The sequence below is a fragment of the Chiloscyllium punctatum genome, chromosome 44, assembly GCF_047496795.1.
Source record: "Chiloscyllium punctatum isolate Juve2018m chromosome 44, sChiPun1.3, whole genome shotgun sequence".
Lineage (NCBI taxonomy): Eukaryota > Metazoa > Chordata > Chondrichthyes > Orectolobiformes > Hemiscylliidae > Chiloscyllium > Chiloscyllium punctatum.
The window spans coordinates 42870313-42889569 of NC_092782.1; the positions used below are offsets into that span (position 1 = coordinate 42870313).

General features: G+C 44.3%; 1 protein-coding gene across 4 annotated transcripts in view; it reads left to right on the forward strand.

The window, feature by feature from the left end:
* The window catches only part of mapk8ip2 (mitogen-activated protein kinase 8 interacting protein 2), an 82252-nt gene that overhangs the window by 38897 nt on the left and 24098 nt on the right, over positions 1 to 19257 (forward strand). For 3 of the 4 annotated variants that reach the window (XM_072562765.1, XM_072562764.1, XM_072562766.1), the window contains 2 exons: positions 4948 to 5151; positions 5775 to 5850. The exons of the other annotated variant lie outside the window; for it this stretch is intronic. In XM_072562765.1, the coding sequence (XP_072418866.1) occupies positions 4948 to 5151; positions 5775 to 5850 (280 nt within the window). The remainder of the gene's footprint in view (positions 1 to 4947; positions 5152 to 5774; positions 5851 to 19257) is intronic. 4 annotated transcript variants of the gene reach the window in all.

Below are 19257 nucleotides of genomic sequence, written 5' to 3' on the forward strand. Positions count from 1 at the left end.
CAATGCTAATTAAGCTTCAATTGTGTTACAATGTGTTGAAAAGCATGTATGCCACTTTCTCTACAATAAGAGTGGCAGTGGGCTTGAGTACCCAGTTGAGAGGTTCTTGTGTTGCATTTGGGGTGATTCACTATCAAGGGCTGGACTCCACTATCAAGAGAGATTAGATGGGCTTCAGTTGTTTTCCTTTAGAGCAGAAAAGGCAATGGAAGACACGATTGAAGTGTACAAAGTGATGAGTGCCGTTGATAAGGCAGATGGGGAGAAATGGTTCCCTGAGTTAGGGGGTCAGTCAGCAAGTGCCCCTGTGTAAGTTAAGCAGCAGACATTCAGAGGGAATTGAGGAAAATGTTTTTTTCACCCAGAGGTTGGTGAGAATCTGGAAATTGCTGCCTAAAAGGATGGGAGAGGTGGGAGCCCTCAGGACATTTAAACTATAATTGGATAAGCATTTGAACTGCTATAATGTATGAGACTACAGACCAAGTGCTGGAAACTGGGATTAGAATAGATAAATGATGATCAGCATGACACAATGGGCTGAAGGGCCTTTCTCTGGAATGTAAAAAATCTATGAAAATGTCTAAGATGACTGTGCACAGACTGCATGGTGTCTGGGCTGGGGAGCAAGTCAGGCCAGCAGGGAATAATGAGGGCAGTTGTGGGTCAGATGGGGCGTTTAGGGAGTGGAGCTGGGGAGGGAAACGGACAGTAGAATGTTGTACAATAGTGTTCTATTGTAAATGGAGAACAGGGTTATGATTCATTAATGGGATATGGGCTTTACTATCTTTACCAGCATTAAATGCCCATCTTGAAATTTCCTTGAGAGGGCTATGCTGCGACAGTTGCTTGAACCATTGCAATCCATGTGTTCAAGGTGGTCTTAAAGTGCTGTCAGAGAGGGCGTTCTGGGTTGGGACTCTGTGACAAAGAAAGGACAATGAAATAACTGCTGAGAGGCCAGTATCCTGTCACCAAGTCCCCTGTTATTTACTTGTGCACAGTACACTGGCTGTGGCTAGCCAGCTCAGAGTCAGTCACCTGAATTAAAGAGATGCTAAATCTCCTGGCTATATTGGTCAGTCAGAGCTTTCCTGATTGATTGGGATATTATTATTATTTAGATATGGAGTCATGAGGATATAAGTATGAGACTGCAAGATTTTTTTTTATAATTGCTTCTAAGTATTTATTCTAAGAATTATTTCCAAATTACATAATAATCATGAAGTCTACACCATAGACTAAATAATAATTAAGAGCAATCACTTCACTTACCTGGATAGTGCCTACTGTAAGAAAAATAAATTTTCAATGCTTTAGTCCCTTAATACTGAGTAGTAGCTATCCGGTCAATCAAGTATAGTTACATGATTATTCTACTTTAATTTTAAAACATTTTTAGATTTAAAAATATAGGATTTAAAGGAAAGTATATTCACAATACAGTAGTTGGCTATTTTCCAACAGTCATGCTCCAATGTGCCTCCAAGGTGTTACACTTTTCTAAATTCTATTTGTTTCGCAGTATCTCAGAAATGTTGCTGTTCCTAAAGCCATTAGCTCATCATGTCTGCATTGTGTCTCTTTTTTACTTAATGCCAGTCTCCTGCCTTACCCCCTGCACATTATTTCTCTTTAACTAATCATCCAATGCCCATTTGAATGCTTTAATTGAAGCTGCCTGCACCACATTTTCATCGACAGGCAGGAGGCTGGAAGAACACAGCAAGTCAGGCAGCATCAGGAGGTGGAAAAGTTGACATCTTGGGTGTAATCCTTCTTCAGGACTGGGGGTGGGTAAAGGGGGAGTTGCAGATAAAGGGGGAGGTGGGGCAGTGTGATGAAGTGGGGTAGATGAAGACAGGTAGAGGGTACGACCTGGTTGTTCAATGGGAGGAATGAATCCAGTTGATGGCAGGGAAGGGGGAGGGGATGGGAGATGGAGTCAGGGAATGGGAGGAAGGTTATTTGAAATTGGAGGGCTCAATGGTGAGTCCTCTGGGCTGTAGGCTGCCTGGGCGGAAAATGAGGTGTTGTTCCTCCAATTTGCGCTGTGGTTTATTTTGGCAATTGGGGAGGCCAAGGATGGTCATGTCGGAAAGGGAGTGGTTGGGGGAATTGAAATGGGTGGTGACTGGGAGGTCCAGTCGGCCCCTGCCAGCCAGATTGCGATGCTCGGTGAACCGTTCCCTAAGTTTGCGTTCGGTCTCCCCAATGTAGAGAATACCTGATGTAGTGAACTAGGTTGGAAGAGAGGCAGGTGAACCTCTGTCTCACCTGGAAGGACTGTGTTGGGGATCTGGATGGAGGTGAGTGGGGTGTGTACTGGCAGGTTTTGCATCTTTTCCAGTTTCGGAGAAGGTATCTGGGGGTTTGGTGGGTGGGGGGGGGTCGGTGGGGAGAGTGGCGCAAACCAAGGACTGTCAAAGGGAACAGTCCTTGCAGAAGGCAGAGAGGGGTGGGAAGGGGAAGGTGTTCTTGGTGGTGGGGTGTGTCTCTACATCACACTTTCAGACTATATTTAACTACTCGCTGTGTGAAAAATCTTTTCCTTGCTTCACATTTGCTTGTTTTGCAAAATACTTTAAAAATGTGCCCACTGCTTCTTGATCTGTTTACAAATGGGAACAGTTTCTCCCTCTCCAATCCATCCACATCCCTCATGATTTCGAAGACTTCTGCCAAATCTCTTCTTACTCTTTTTTTTCTCCAAGGAAGACAGTCCCAACTTCTCCAGTCTTCCCTCATGACTGAAAGGTGTCATCCCCAAAACCATTCTCATTTTCATTTATTAAATTGCTGCTTCTCATGCATTTTATTTCCATTGACTCTCAGGAACTTAATTAACACCTTAATGTTGTCACTAAATTGGTCACTTCCTTTATACTATCACTTTACTTGCAGGTTGAGTCATGCGTCAGTCATTGGTCTGATTTGGTATCTTCTTTCTGACCTTTAGTATGCATGATATATTTGGAGAAATCTTCACATTTTCCACAGGTTGATGCCAGGATTTTAGCTGCTCTGGAATAGATTGTCTAGTTCTAGTGTAAAATTCTTCAGCACTGCAGCTGGGGCTTGTAGCCTTTAGTGTATCCAGCGCAATTATTTAATTTTTGATATGATGCAGTGTGAATCAAATTGGCTGAAGACTGACATCTGTGATTCTGGGGACCTCAGGATAGATTATCCACTCAGCGCTTCTGGCTGAAGATGATTGCAAACACTTCAACCTTACCTCTTGCACTCATATACTGAGCCTCACAGTAATTGAAGTTAAAGGTGTACATGGATTTTTTTTCTATTTAATTGCCCATCATTACATACAAGTTCACCACAGTAGGACGACAGGAGCTTGGTCTGATCTGTTGATTATTGGTTCATTAAGCTCCACCTATAACATTGTTTAGTCTAATGAGACACGTAACAAACTTTGGTGCATTGGCTAAAATATTTGAATTTGAGAGTATGACTTTGCCAAAATGTTACTTGACTAATTTGTTGGACATCTGCCCCAATTTGATACTAGTATCCATCATTAATGAAGAGGATTTTGCATCATCAGCAGAATGTGTCATTTGGTTTTATTCTTGTCAGCGACTTTGGTTTGACAAAAGTAAACAAAATTGTGAGAGTCTGAAGTCATTTCTAGCTCAGGATGCCACAATCTATCTGCCAACTCCAACTTCCTCCAGATTTTTGACAGTCCAAAGTTCTGATCTCAGAGTCCCTTAAATTCTGGTTTCTCAGTAACCCATGTGTTCTGGTTTTTCAGTAACCTCTGTGTTCTGCATTCTCGGTAACCCCTATGTACTGGTTTCTCGGTAACCCCTATGTTCTGGTTTCTCAGTAACCCCTGTGTTCTGGATTCTCGATAACCCCTGTGTTCTGGTTTCTCAGTAACCCCTGTGTTCTGGTTTCTCGGTAACCTCTGTGTTCTGGTTTTTCAGTAACTCCTGTGTTCTGCATTCTCGGTAACCCCTATGTTCTGGTTTATCGGTAACCCCTATGTTCTGGTTTCTCAGTAACTCCTGTGTTCTGCATTCTCGGTAACCCCTGTGTTCTGGTTTCTCGGTAACCCCTATGTTCTGGTTTCTCAGTAACCCCTGTGTTCTGCATTCTCAGTAACCCCTGTGTTCTGGTTTCTCGGTAACCCCTGTGTTCTGGTTTCTCGGTAACGCCTATGTTCTGGTTTCTCAGTAACCCCTGTGTTCTGCATTCTCAGTAACCCCTGTGTTCTGGTTTCTCGGTAACCCCTGTGTTCTGGTTTCTTGGTAACCCCTATGTTCTGGTTTCTCAGTAACCCCTGTGTTCTGCATTCTCAGTAACCCCTGTGTTCTGGTTTCTCGGTAACCTCTGTGTTCTGGTTTTTCAGTAACTCCTGTGTTCTGCATTCTCGGTAACCCCTATGTTCTGGTTTATCGGTAACCCCTATGTTCTGGTTTCTCAGTAACTCCTGTGTTCTGCATCTCGGTAACCCCTGTGTTCTGGTTTCTCGGTAACCCCTATGTTCTGGTTTCTCAGTAACCCCTGTGTTCTGCATTCTCAGTAACCCCTGTGTTCTGGTTTCTCGGTAACCCCTGTGTTCTGGTTTCTCGGTAACCCCTATGTTCTGGTTTCTCAGTAACCCCTGTGTTCTGCATTCTCAGTAACCCCTGTGTTCTGGTTTCTCGGTAACCTCTGTGTTCTGGTTTTTCAGTAACTCCTGTGTTCTGCATTCTCAGTAACCCCTATGTTCTGGTTTCTCAGTAACTCCTGTGTTCTGCATTCTCAGTAACCCCTGTGTTCTGTTTTCTCGGTAACCCCTGTGTTCTGGTTTCTCAGTAACCCTTGTATTCTGTTTTCTCAGTATTTCCTGTGTTCTAGCTTCTTAGTCCTCGTGTATGCCGATTTCTCAGTTCCTGTGTTAATTAGCGTTCTCTGCTATGTTCACTTGTTTAGGACTGTTTGATGCTGGATGTGAAAGGTGCACCTCAGGCTGTGACTGAGATCTGCTCCTTCCAGGATGACCTGCAGGAATTTGAAATGATTGACGATACGGATGACATGGAGGAAAGTGAACTGCTGCCTTCACCCTCTGTCACAACCATCCAACAGACGCGCCCTTCCACCTTAAACCTTGCCACTCCACTTTCCCACTCACAGGTTGGTGCAAAAACGAAGTATTCACAAGAGAAGGATGATTTTTGAAAAAAAAACTAAAATAAGACATTGTTACATTTTGGGATCTACTTGCACAACTGTGGGTTGTGAAGCCCAGTGGGATCGCCAGTTAAAGTTTCAGAGTCGCATCCACAATGGCAAAAGCTGTCATGGTGTTCTGACCGAATGATAACAGCTTCTTGCCTCCTCTACGTTTCATTGTTTTGAATGGTGGGTGTGCCTTAACTCATTTATCTTTGAGGCCAGAATTCTGTTCTGAAAACCTCTGTGGAAAAGTAGGTGTGCTTTCATTTAAAAACGCGGGATTATATAACTCCACAATCCTCCCCTACTCACTGAGCTCTCTCCTCCCCTCCTTAACCATCCCTTCTCCCTCACCCCTCCCACCACATTTTCACCAGCATTTGAAATTCCCTGCCCCCATGTGACGTGTCTGCACCTCAGCACTCCCATAGATTCCCCTGTCCCACAGAGTCCACTTACCCAGTTCTCTTGGGTCTAGAGTCATAGAAGTTTCCAAACACCAAACTGGGGTCACAATGGGAAAACATTTCGGGATATTGGAGTTGTCTGCATTCTTTACACTTGTTCCTGTTCATTTTCAGGATTCTCTCAATAATAATGCCAGCTTCTCTCCCAGGAAAGCTAGCTGGCAGGAGACACTGCTACACTCCTCCAATGGTAAGTAGTAACATGTTTTAAAGCTGTTATCCCCCCCAGGATAGTCACCAATGGGAAATAGGAGGGAAGGATTTCTCCATTTTCTCTTCCTTCCTCACACCTTCTCCAAATGAATCAATAACATTGGGAAAATGTTATTGGATTTAACTCCCTATTTCAACACTTTCACAACAGGAACTGTTCTTAAAGCTCAGTTTTAACCTGCAGTGAGAGGCAACATTTTTTCTCTCAGTTTGTTGATCTTTTTCAGTCTCGAAAAGCTGGCTATTTGTGTCTCACTGCCCAGGACATTTCATCTCCATCCAGCAGCTTGGTTGTCATAGTTGACATTATAGTGAATTACTGGCACTCACTGGTAGCTTGGCTAATCGCAATAACTAGATAAACATAGAATGTGGAACATAGAATAATACAGGACAGGAACAGGCCCTTTGGCCCACCATGTCAATGCTGAGCATGATGGCATTCTATGTTAGTCCCATCTGACTGCATATGGTCTACTTCCCTCTATTTGCAACCTATTTGAATGTCTGTCTAAATGCCTCATAAATGAATTATATCTGCTTCTACCACCTCCCCTGGCAGTGTGATCCGGGCACCTACCACCCACTGTGTAAAAAAACTATCCTTATACATCTCCTTTAAACTTTTCTGTTCTCACCTTAATCCTATGTCTTCCAGTATTTCCACCCCGCCATAAAGACTGACTATCCACCCTAGGTAAAAACAATGACTGCAGATGCTGGAAACCAGATCCTGGATGAGTGGTGCTGGAAGAGCACAGCAGTTCAGGCAGCATCCGAGGAGCAGTGCAATCGACGTTTCGGGCAAAAAGCCCTTAATCAGGAATAAAGGCAGTGAGCCTGAAGCGTGGAGAGATAAGCTAGAGGAGGGTGGGGGTGGGGAGAAAGTAGCATAGAGTACAATGGGTGAGTGGGGGAGGAGATGAAGGTGATAGGTCAAGGAGGAGAGGGTGGAGTGGATAGGTGGAAAAGGAGATAGGCAGGTAGGAAAGTCATGGGGACAGTGCTGAGCTGGAAGTTTGGAACTAGGGTGAGGTGAGGAAGGGGAAATGAGGAAACTGTTGAAGTCCACATTGATGCCCTGGAGTTGAAGTGTTCCGAGGCGGAAGATAAGGCGTTCTTCCTCCAGGCGTCTGGTGGTGAGGGAGCAGTGGTGAAGGAGGCCCAGGACCTCCATGTCCTCGGCAGAGTGGGAGGGGGAGTTGAAATGTTGGGCCACAGGGCGGTGTGGTTGATTGGTGCGGGTGTCCCGGAGATGTTCCCTAAAGCGCTCTGCTCGGAGGCGCCCAGTCTCCCCAATGTAGAGGAGACCTCATCGGGAGCAACGGATACAATAAATGATATTGGTGGATGTGCAGGTAAAACTTTGATGGATGTGGAAGGCTCCTTTAGGGCCTTGGATGGAGGTGAGGGAGGAGGTGTGGGCACAGGTTTTACAGTTCCTGCGGTGGCAGGGGAAAGTGCCAGGATGGGAGGGTGGGGTGTAGAGGGGCGTGGACCTGACCAGGTAGTCACGGAGGGAACGGTCTTTGCGGAAGGCGGAAAGAGGTGGGGAGGGAAATATATCCCTAGTGGTGGGGTCTTTTTGGAGGTGGCGGAAATGTCGGCGGATGATTTGGTTTATTCGAAGGTTGGTAGGGTGGAAGGTGAGCACCAGGGGCGTTCTGTCCTTGTTACGGTTGGAGGGGGGGGTCTGAGGGCGGAGGTGCGGGATGTGGACGATATGTTGGAGGGCATCTTTAACCACGTGGGAAGGGAAATTGCGGTCTCTAAAGAAGGAGGCCATCTGGTGTGTTCTGTGGTGAAATTGGTCCTCCTGGGAGCAGATACGGCGGAGGTGGAGGAATTGGGAATACGGCATGGCATTTTTGCAAGAGATAGGGTGGGAAGAGGGGTAATCCAGGTAGCTGTTGGAGTCGGTGGGTTTGTAAAAAATGTCAGTGTCAAGTCGGTCGTCATTAATGGAGGTGGAGAGGTCCAGTAAGGGGAGGGAGGTGTCAGAGATGGTCCAGGTAAATTTAAGGTCAGAGTGGAATGTGTTGGTGAAGTTGATGAATTGCTCAACCTCCTCGCGGGAGCACGAGGTGGCGCCAATGCTGTCATCAATGTAGCGGAGGAAGAGGTGGGGAGTGGTGCTGGAATTACAGAAGATCAATTGTTCTACGTCGCCAACAAAGAGACAGGTATAGCTGGGGCCCATACATGTGCCCATGGCTACCCCTTTGGTCTGGAGGAAGTGGGAGGATTCGAAGGAGAAATTGTTAAGGTTGAGGACCAGTTCGGCCAAACGAATGAGAGTGTCGGTGGAAGGGTACTGTTGGGGACGTCGGGAGAGGAAAAAATGGAGGGCTGGGAGGCCCTGGTCATAGCGGATGGAGGTGTAGAGGGATTGGATATCCATGGTGAAGATGAGGCGTTGGGTGCCAGGGAAACGGAAGTCTTGGAGGAGGTGGAGGGCGTGGGTAGTGTCTCGAACGTATGTGGGGAGTTCCTGGACTAGGGGGGATAGGACAGTGTCAAGGTAGGTAGAGATGAGTTCAGTGGGGCAGGAGCATGCTGAGACAATGGGTCGGCCAGGGTGGTCAGGCTTGTGGATCTTGGGAAGGAGGTAGAACCGGGCAGTGCGGGGTTCCCGGACTATGAGGTTGGAAGCTGTGGGTGGGAGATCTCCTGAGGTGATGAGGTTCTGTATGGTCTGGGAGATGATGGTTTGGTGATGGGGGGTGGGGTCATGGTCAAGGGGGTGGTAGGAAGAGGTGTCCTCGAGTTGGCGTTTGGCTTCAGTGGTGTAGAGATCAGTACGCCGGACTACCACTGCGCCCCCTTTATCCGCTGGCTTAATGGTGAGGTCGGGACTGGAGCAGAGGGATTGGAGGGCTGTGCGTTGTGAGGGTGAGAGGTTGGAGTGGGGGAGGGAGGTAGACAGGTTGAGGCGGTTAATGTCCCGGCGGCAGTTGGAAATGAAGAGGTCGAGGGCAGGTAATAGGCCAACGCGGGGTGTCCAGGTGGATGCAGTGTGTTGGAGGTGGGTGAAGGGGTCCTCGGAGACTATCCACCCTATCCATGCCTCTCATAATTTTAAACACTTCTATCAATTTGTCTGTCAGCCTCCAATGCTCGAGCAAAAGCAATTCAAATTTGTCCAACCGCTCCTGAAAGCCATGCAACATCTTGGTAAACTCCTTTTGCACCCTCAAGACCTCCACATCCTTCCTTTGGAACAGCACACAATACTCCAAATGTGACATAACTGAAGTCTTATATCATGACTTGCCAAGTTTTACATTCAATGTCCCAACAGATGAAGGCAAAAAAGGTGTGTGCCTTCTTTCTCACCTTATCCACTATGATGCCACTTTCAGGGAACTATGAACTCACACCCCTCGATCCTTCAGTATATCAGTGCTCTTAAGGAGATTGCCATTTACTATATACTTTCCTCTTGCATTTGACCTTCCAAAATGCATCACCTCACACGTGCCCAGTTTAAACTCCATCTTCTGTTTCTCCACCTAACTTTCCAAGTGATATATCCTTTGACAACCTTCCTCATTATCCGCAACTACAGTTTTTGTGTCATCTGCAAACTTACTAACCAAATCACCTCCATTTTCATCCAAATCATTTATATGCATTACCAGCAAAAGAGGTCCCAGCACTGGTCCTTGAGGAACACTAATGATCACAGATCTCCAGTTCAAAAAACACCCCTCCACAACTACGCTCTGTCTTCAACGACCAAGTCAATTTTGTACTATCTCCCCATCAATCCCATATGACTAATTTTCTGGACCTGCCTCCATGAGGGACCTTGTCAAATGCTTTAGTAAAGTCCATGTAAGTAACAACGATTGCCTTACCCTCATCAATCATCTTTGTCACTTCTTCAAAAAATTCAATCAAATTTGTGAGACAAGACCTCCCACAAACATTTTAAAACTGCCATAAGGAACTATCAGTACAGCAAATTTCAAATATCTTTGCACACTTCCACATTTTGAAGACATAGATGAAGGGATGGGGGTGTTGCCAGGGGATAGGAGGACTGCAAGTGTTCTAACAATGTAAGGCAAAGAACCGTGGATGCTGGAGACCAGAAACAAGAAAAGAAATTGCTGGCAAAACTCGGCAGGTCTGGCACCATCTGTGGGAAAAAGTTCCGATAAAGGGTCACTCAACTTGAAATATTAACTCTGCTTTCTTCCCATAAATGCTGCCAGACCTGCTGAGTTTCACCAGGAATTTCCATTTTTGTAGCAAATGTTCATCTACAAAAATCCAAAGGGATAAACTGCAGGCTGGTCAGCCCAACATCAAAATGTTGGGGAAAATGTTTGAGGAAAACATCTCAGGATAAAATGAATTAACATTTGGGAAAGTCAAAATAAAGAAGTGAAATTCACCTCAGATTTGGGAATAGCAAATGCATTTTTTTTAAGTTTATGCCAGGAGCCAGGGTCCATATGCAACATAGTTACAGTTTGTCTGGGGAGCAAAGGAAAGTATAAACCAGGAAATTACAGGCCAGCAGTCTAATCTCAGCGATGTGGAAATTATTAGCAAGAAATGAGTAGCAGGATACATCTGTAGATTAGATTAGATTACTTACAGTGTGGAAACAGGCCCTTCGGCCCAACAAGTCCACACCGCCCCGCCGAAGCGCAATCCACCCATACCCCTACATCTACCCCTTACCTAACACTACGGGCAATTTAGCATGGCCAATTCACCTGACCTGCACATCATTGGAATGTGGGAGGAAACCGGAGCACCCAGAGGGAACCCACACAGACACGGGGAGAACGTGCAAACTCCACACAGTCAGTCGCCTGAGGCGGGAATTGAACCCGGGTCTCTGGTGCTGTGAGGCAGCAGTGCTAACCACTGTGCCACAATTAATGAGGAACAGTCAGCATAGATTTGGTAAGGGAAAGTTGTGCTTGACAGATTTGATTGAACTTTTTCAGGAGATCATGCTGATGAGGGTAATGCATTTAATATGGTCTACATGAACTTTAACAAGGCTTTTGATAAGGTCCCTCACTGCAGATTGGACAAGAAAGTCAGAGCCTGTGGGATCCAAGGCAGAAGGTGATGGCAGAGGGATGTTTCTCTGACTGAAAGTCTGTTTCCTGTAGTCCATAAGGATTGATCCTAAACCCCTTGATGTTTGCAAGACATATGACCAAGAATGTTAATGAATGATACAATAATTGGTCAGGTGGTAAATAGTGAGGAGGATAGTGGCAAACTACGGGAGGATATCAATGGACTTCTTAGGTGACCAGAGCAGTGGTAAATAGAATTCAGCTCGGAAACCTGAGAGATAATGCACTTGGAGATGGCTAACAAGGCAAGGGATTACATTGTGAATGGTAGGACATTGGAAAATACTAAAGATTAGAAGAACATTGATGGATGTATTCACAGATTCCAGATATGGTGGTTAAGAAGCTTTATGGAATATAACCTTTATTAGCCAAGGCATAGAATGAAAACCTGAAAAGGTGCAGAAAAGATGTGCAGGAATTGCTAGGGTTTGAGCTATAGGGAGAGGCTGAATAGGCTGGGGCTATTTTCCCATTAGAGGCTGAGGGGTGAGCTTCAAGAGGTTTATAACATCATGAGGGGCATAGATAGAGCTAAGGTCTTTTCCCCAGGGTAGGGGAGTCCAAAACTAGGTTTAAGGTGAGAGAGAAAGATATAAATGGGGCAACTTTTTCATACAGACAGTGATGTGTGTACAGAATGAGCTGGCAGAGGAAGTGATGGAGGCTGGTACAATTACAACATTTAAAAGACATCTGTATGGGTATATGAATAGGAAGGGTTTAGAGGGATATGAGCCAAGTGCTGGCAAATGCAACTTGATTAACTTAGGATATCTGGTCAGCATGATGAGTTGGACCAAAGGGTCTGTTTCAGTGCTGTACAACTCTTGGACTCTATGACAGCTGGGAAGTTATGCTGGAATTGTATAAAGTGCTGGTTAAGTCACAACTGGAGTACTGTGTGTAGTTCTGATCACCACCTTATAGAAATGATGTGATTGGACTCGAACTGGTGGAGAGGAGATTAACCAGGAAGCTGGCTTGGCTGGAAGATCTGAATAATTAGTAATGGTTGGATAGATTGGATTGTTTCCTCAGAGCAGGGAGGATTGATAGAGGGCTGGAGTCTATTATAAAGGATGAAATTACGACACACCTGGATAGTAGTAACAGGATAGGTCAGAGTCAGCATGGATTTATGAAGGGGAAATCATGCTTGACTAATCTTCTGGAATTATTTGAGGATGTAACTCTGAAGATGGACAAGGGAGATCCAGTAGATGTAGTGTACCTGGAATTTCAGAAAGCTTTTGATAAAGTCCCACATAGGAGGTTAGTGAGCAAAATTAGGGCGCATGGTATTGGGGGCAAAGTACTAACTTGGATTGAAAGTTGGTTGGCTGACAGGAAACAAAGAGTAGTGATAAACGGCTCCATTTTGGAATGGCAGGCGGTGACCAGTGGGGTACCGCAGGAATCAGTGCTGGGACCGCAGCTTTTTACAATATATGTTAATGATATAGAAGATGGTATTATTAATAACATTAGCAAATTTGCTGATGATACTAAGCTGGGTGGCAGGGTGAAATGTGAGGAGGATGTTAGGAGATTACAGGGTGACCTGGACAGGTTAGGTGAGTGGTCAGATGCATGGCAGATACAGTTTAATGTGGATAAATGTATGGTTATCCACTTTGGTGGCAAGAACAGGAAGGCAGATTACTACCTAAATGGAATCAATTTAGGTAAAGGGGCAGTACAAACAGATCTGGGTGTTCTTGTACACCAGTCAATGAAGGTAAGCATACAGGTACAGCAGGTAGTGAAGAAGGCTAATAGCATGCTGGCCTTCATAACAAGAGGGATTGAGTATAGAAGCAAAGAGGTTCTTCTGCAGCTGTACAGGGCCCTGGTGAGACCACACCTGGGTATTGTGTGCAGTTCTGATCTCTAAATTTGAGGAAAGACATTATGGCTATTGAGGGAGTGCAGCGTAGGTTCACGAGGTCAATTCCTGGAATGGCGGGACTACCTTACGCTGAAAGACTGGAGCGACTGGGCTTGTATACCCTTGACTTTAGAAGACTGAGAGGGGATCTGATTGAGACATATAAGATTATTAAAGGATTGGACACTCTGGAGGCAGGAAACATGTTTTCGCTGATGATTGAGTGCCAAACCAGAGGACACAGCTTAAAAATACGTGGTAGACCTTTTAGGACAGAGAAGAGGAGAAACTTCTTCACTCAGAGAGTGGTGGCTGTGTGGAATGCTCTTCCCCAGAGGGCAGTGGAGGCCCAGTCTCTGGATTCATTTAAGAAAGAATTGGATAGAGCTCTCAAGGATAGTGGAATCAAGGGTTATGGAGATAAGGCAGGAACAGGATACTGATTAAGGATGACCAGCCATGATCATATTGAATGGTGGTGCAGGCTCGAAGGGCAGAAGGGCCTACTCCTGCACCTATTGTCTATTGTCTATTGGCAGAGGTGTATAGGGTTAGAAGCAATATAGGGCAGAAAGGAAGACACTTATTCCATGAGTAGAGGGATAAGTTAGTAGAGGAAATAGATTTAAGGTAAGTAATAGAAGGCTAAGAGAGTTGAAAAGATTTTTTTTGACTCAGGAGGTGATGGGACTCACTGCCACCAAGGGTTGAGTCAGCACCTCGCATGATAATTAAGTGCTATTTAGACATTCACTTGCATTATCACAGCTTTCAAGGCTATGGGCCAAAAGCTGATAAATGGAATTGATGGGCTAAACAGCTGTTTCTGTGCTTGAAATGACTATATGACGAACAAGAGGTGAGGCCATACTGGATTTGGTTCTGGGTAACGAACCAGGCCAGGTGTTAGAATTGGAGGTAGGTGAGCACTTTGGGGATAGTGACCACAATTCGGTGACTTTTACTCTAGTGATGGAGAGGGATAAGTGTGCACTGCAGGGCAAAAGTTATAGCTGGGGGCAGGGAAATTATGATGCGGTGAGGCATGACTTAGGATGCGTGGCTTGGAAAAGTAGGCTTCAAGGGAAGGGCGCAATTGATATGTGGAGCTTGTTCAAGGAGCAACTATTGAGTGTCCTAGATAAGTATGTACCTGTCAGACAGGGAGGAAAGGGTCGTGTGAGGGAGCCGTGGTTTAATAAGGAATTGGAATCCCTTGTTAAATGGAAGAGGGTGGCCTATGTAAAGATGAGGTGTGAAGGTTCAATTGGGGCGATTGAGTGTTATAAGGTAGCCAGGAAGGTTCTGAAGAGAGAGCTAAGAGCAGCAAGGAGGGGACATGAAAAGTCCTTAGTTGGTAGGATTAGGGAGAACCCTAAGGCTTTCTATAGGTATATCAGGAATAAAAGAATGACTAGGGTAGGAATAGGTCCAGTCAAGGATAGTAGTGGGAAGTTGTGTGTGAAGGCTGAAGAGATTGGGGAGATACTGAATGAATACTTTTCGTCAGTATTCACTCAGGAACAGGACATTGTTGCCGATGTGAATACTGAGTCACAATTAATTGGAATGGACGGCTTTGAGGTATGTAGGGAAGAGGTGTTGGAACTTCTGGAAAGGGTGAAAATAGATAAGTCCCCTGGGCCTGATGGCATTTATCCCAGGATTCTCTGGGAAGCAAGGGAGGAGATTGCAGAGCCATTGGCCTTGATTTTTATGTCTTCGTTGTCTACAGGAATAGTGCCAGAAGACTTGAGGATAGCAAATGTGGTTCCCTTGTTCAAGAAGGGGAGTAGGGATAACCCTAGTAACTATAGGCCAGTGAGTCTCACTTCTGTTGTGGGCAAAGTCTTAGCGAGAAGGGATAGGATTTATGAACATCTGGATAGGAATAATGTGCTCAAGGATAGTCAGCATGGTTTTGTGAAGGGCAGGTCGTGCCTCACAAACCTTATTGAATTCTTCAAGAAGGTGACTAAGGAGGTGGATGAGGGGAAAGCGGTAGATGTGGTATATATGGATTTTAGTAAGGCGTTTGATAAGGTTCCCCATGGTAGGCTACTGCAAAAAAATACGGAGGTATGGCATTGAGGGTGAGTTGGAGGTTTGGATTAGGAATTGGCTGGCTGGAAGAAGACAGAGGGTAGTAGTTGATGGTAAAGGTTCATCTTGGAGTGCAGTTACGAGCGGTGTTCCGCAAGGATCTGTTTTGGGACCATTGCTGTTTGTCATTTTTATAAAAAACCTGGAGGAGGGGCTAGAAGGTTGGGTGAGCAAGTTTGCGGATGATACGAAAGTCGGTGGAGTTGTTGACAGTGAGGAAGGATGTGTCAGGTTACAGCAGGATATAGATAAGCTGCAGAGCTGGGCAGAAAGGTGGCAAATGGAGTTCAATGTGGGTAAGTGTGAGGTGATTCACTTTGGTAAGAGTAACAAAAAGATGGGGTACTGGACTAATGGTCGGATACTTGGTAGTGTGGATGAGCAGAGGGATCTTGGTGTCCATGTCCACAGATCTCTGAAAGTTGCCACCCAGGTAAATAGTGCGGTGAAGAAGGCATATGGTGTACTGGCTTTTATTGGTAGAGGAATTGAGTTCCGGAGTTCTGAGGTCATGTTACAGTTGTATAAGACTCTGGTGCGGCCGCATCTGGAGTACTGTGTGCAGTTTTGGTCGCCATACTATAGGAAGGATGTGGAGGCACTGGAACGGGTGCAGAGGAGGTTTACCAGGATGTTGCCTGGTATGGTAGGAAGATCGTATGAGGAAAGGCTGAGGCACTTGGGGCTGTTTTCATTGGAGAAAAGAAGGTTTAGGGGTGACTTGATAGAGGTGTACAAGATGATTAGGGGTTTAGATAGGGTTGACCATGAGAACCTTTTTCCATGTATGGAGTCAGCTATTACGAGGGGGCATAGCTTTAAATTAAGGGGTGGTAGGTATAGGACAGATGTTAGGGGTAGATTCTTTACTCAGTGAGTCGTGAGTTCATGGAATGCCCTGCCAGTAGCAGTGGTGGACTCTCCCTCTTTATGGGCATTTAAACGGGCATTGGATAGGCATATGGAGGATAGTGGGCTAGTGTAGGTTAGGTGGGCTTGGATCGGCGCAACATCGAGGGCCAAAGGGCCTGTACTGCGCTGTATTCTTCTATGTTCTATGTTCTATGTTCTATGAGTCTGTGAGAACTTGCTTGAGTCATTTGATGAAAGTAATGGAAAAGCTTTATGAAGTTAACCAAAGACAATAAATGCTGGAGATCACAGTGGGTCAGACAGCATCCATGGATAGAAAGCAAACTAAGGTTTAAAGTCAAGATGACTCTTCATTAGACTCTGATGAAGAATCATCCAGACTCAAAACGTTAGCTTGCTCTCTCTCCATGGATGCTGTCTGACTCACTGTGATCTCCAGCATTGTTATCTTCAGTACAGATTCCAGCGTCTGCAGTAACTTGCTCCTACATTATGAAGTTAATGTGGTTTTTGGGCTTTCATAAAGCATTTGGCAAAGCACCACATAATTAACTGGTGAGCAAAATTAAAGCATATGAGATTAGTGGAACAGTAACAACCTGGATATAAAATTGTCTAAAATATGGAAAAAACAGCGTATTTTGAACAAAAACAAAATTGCTGTAAAAACTGAGCAGGTCTGGCAGCATCTGTGGAGAGAAAGCAGAGTTTAACGTTTCAGGTCCAGTGAACCTTCTTCAGAACTTTTATGAATATATTGAACTATTATTTTTTGGATGTTATTTTTCAGTATACAGAAGTATTCCCAGGCATCAGTTTTAGGAACACTGCTCTTTTTGACTTGATCTTGAAAAGAGAGGGCACAATTTCAAGATAGTGACAAACTTCAGGAGACATTGAGTGGAAAAATAATCTGTGATGTGGATAACATTTAAAACAAAGAACTGTGATGGTACATTTTGATAGGAAGAAGAGGGGGGAAAATGAACTAAGTGCAATTTTAGTCGTTGGAGGAACAGAGATGTGGTATTGTGGAGTTGGATGGGGGTGGGTGAGGAAAAGGAGTGATAAGCATATAAATGTTTGATGGTGGAAAAATAAGTTCCGAAGACTTTTTAAATGTTCACACCTTAGCTTTATTATAGAGGAACAGAGTACCAAAACAATGAAGTTCAAGAATCCCCACAGTGTGGAAATAGGCCGTGCAATCCATTGAGTCCACACCAACCTTCGAAGAGCATTCCCTCCTCCTGCATTTCCCATGGCTAATCCACCCAGCCTGCACATTCCTGTTTTCCCTCATGTCATTTTTAAAATCTTAAAAATATGCCCTCCCAGTTTTGAATTCCCTCACTCTCTGTAAAAGACTTTCCTGTTTACCTTATCTATGTCCCTCATGATTTTATAAATGTCTATAAAGTCACCCATCAACCTCCTGCACTCCAAGGAATAAAAGTCTCAGCATATTCAGCCTATGTTTATATCTCAAAACCACCATTCCAAGTAACACACTGGTAAATGTTTTCTGAACCCTCTCCAGTTTAACAATATCCTTCCTATAGCAAGACTGAAGAAGCTGGGGGTTGTTTTCCTTGGAGCAGAGACTGTTAAGAGGAGATTTGATGGAAGTGTTGATCATTTTGATAGAATAGGTAAGGAGAAAGTGGTTTAACTACCAAATGGGCTGACAACAAAATGATATGGATTTAAGATGATTGGCAAAAGAGCTGGGAGTGACGTGAAGAAACTTTTTTTACGCAGTGAGTTGAAATGATCTAGAATGCACTGTATGAAAAGGTAGTGGAAGCAGATACATTAGTGACATTGGTGGAAAAAAATACAAAATGAGGAAAGAATGAGGTGTGAGATTAATTGTATCGGCCATCAAAACAGCGACAAACACAATATGTTGAATGACCTTTATCAGTGCTGCATCAATCTGTGAAATTATTTTCTGCTAGTTTTAAGGAATCCACCAGAATTAATTTCCAGTTTCAACTCTATAGTATCCTCACCGAGAGTTGTGGGTAATAAAAGTTTCTTCAGCTTCAGGGGAGTTTGGAAGGTAGCATTAGTACTTTCAAGATGGTGGACTGGGAAGGGTGAGGTGAGAGAAAGTGTCTGGAAGATAAGTGGATTATTATTCCAGCACTTGCTCCTGAGTCTCTCAAACTCCCTGAAAAGGTTTGGTTAAAATCATCAGGTACAATGAGTATTGTGCAAACCCATGTGATCCATCCTTATTTAGCCTGTGCCTCGCCAAGTAAGTGTTAATTTTATCCTATATTATGGCATCTCGAGATTACCCATTGGTGCTAGGACCCTGGTCATCTCATTTCCTTTCATCTAGAGTAGAGATGTCCCATCTCATTATAGTTTCCTAAATGCCCTCTTATTCTACATTATCTCGTTGCTTATTTTATTCTAAGGACAAAATCTAAGATTATCTCCGACTTGAAGTGAAAATAAGTTGGAATGGCTCACCTTCCTTGCAATTATGTTTTTATCACAGCTTATCTTTGAATAATTAAAGTGACCCTTGTCTTGAAGGACTTGTGTTCCTGCAACTTTTATCCATTTTTATTTTACATGTAGAGATATACAGCATGGAAACAGATCATATATCTCCCTCTTTTCAGTGCCTCTGTACTGAAGTCCTAATAGAGAAATAGGAATAGTAATTTTATGATCTTCCACTTGAGACAATATTGTCAGGCACAAAATGGGGCAAAAATGAATAGGTTGATAGCGCTGTTCCTATATGTAAGACAGTCTGAAAAATGTTGAATGCTGTATCAAAATTTTAGTGGAAATTTGGAACATTCATTCTTCCATATCCAACACCACAACCACTTCCTCCCCTCCACCTCCCCAATCTTCCACCACCATATCAGATCCCCCACATAAGTTATAGAACAGAGAGTCAATTGAAAATTTCAAAATTAAGATTGATTTTTATTGTTAGGCACGAGAATTTATGGCCACTGCATCAAAGTTGGTAGTTGTAATCTAGATACAGTTCATCCATGATCTAAGTGAAGTGTGGGCCAGAATTGAGGGTTGAATGATCTATTCCTACACTGAAGGGCCTAGATGAGTTTACATTCTGTATTTCCTTTTCTACTCCTTGAGTGTAACCAAGGCAATTCAAATTTGCAACGCTCTTACTAGTGTCAACGTTTTGGTGTGTTTTGGACCAGATGGTTAACAGTTCATGCGGATGTTAATGACACCAACACATTATTAGAAGCAGAATGAAAGGCTTTCCTGGTGCCTTGCCAAGCCAGCCGTCTTCAACCAAATGCAGCAGAACACTGGAGATTGATTGTGGGATCATTATTTCTATCGAATGGTCACTATGGTTGACAAGTTTATATCGCCACTATACTTCAGAATAATTAATTTCATT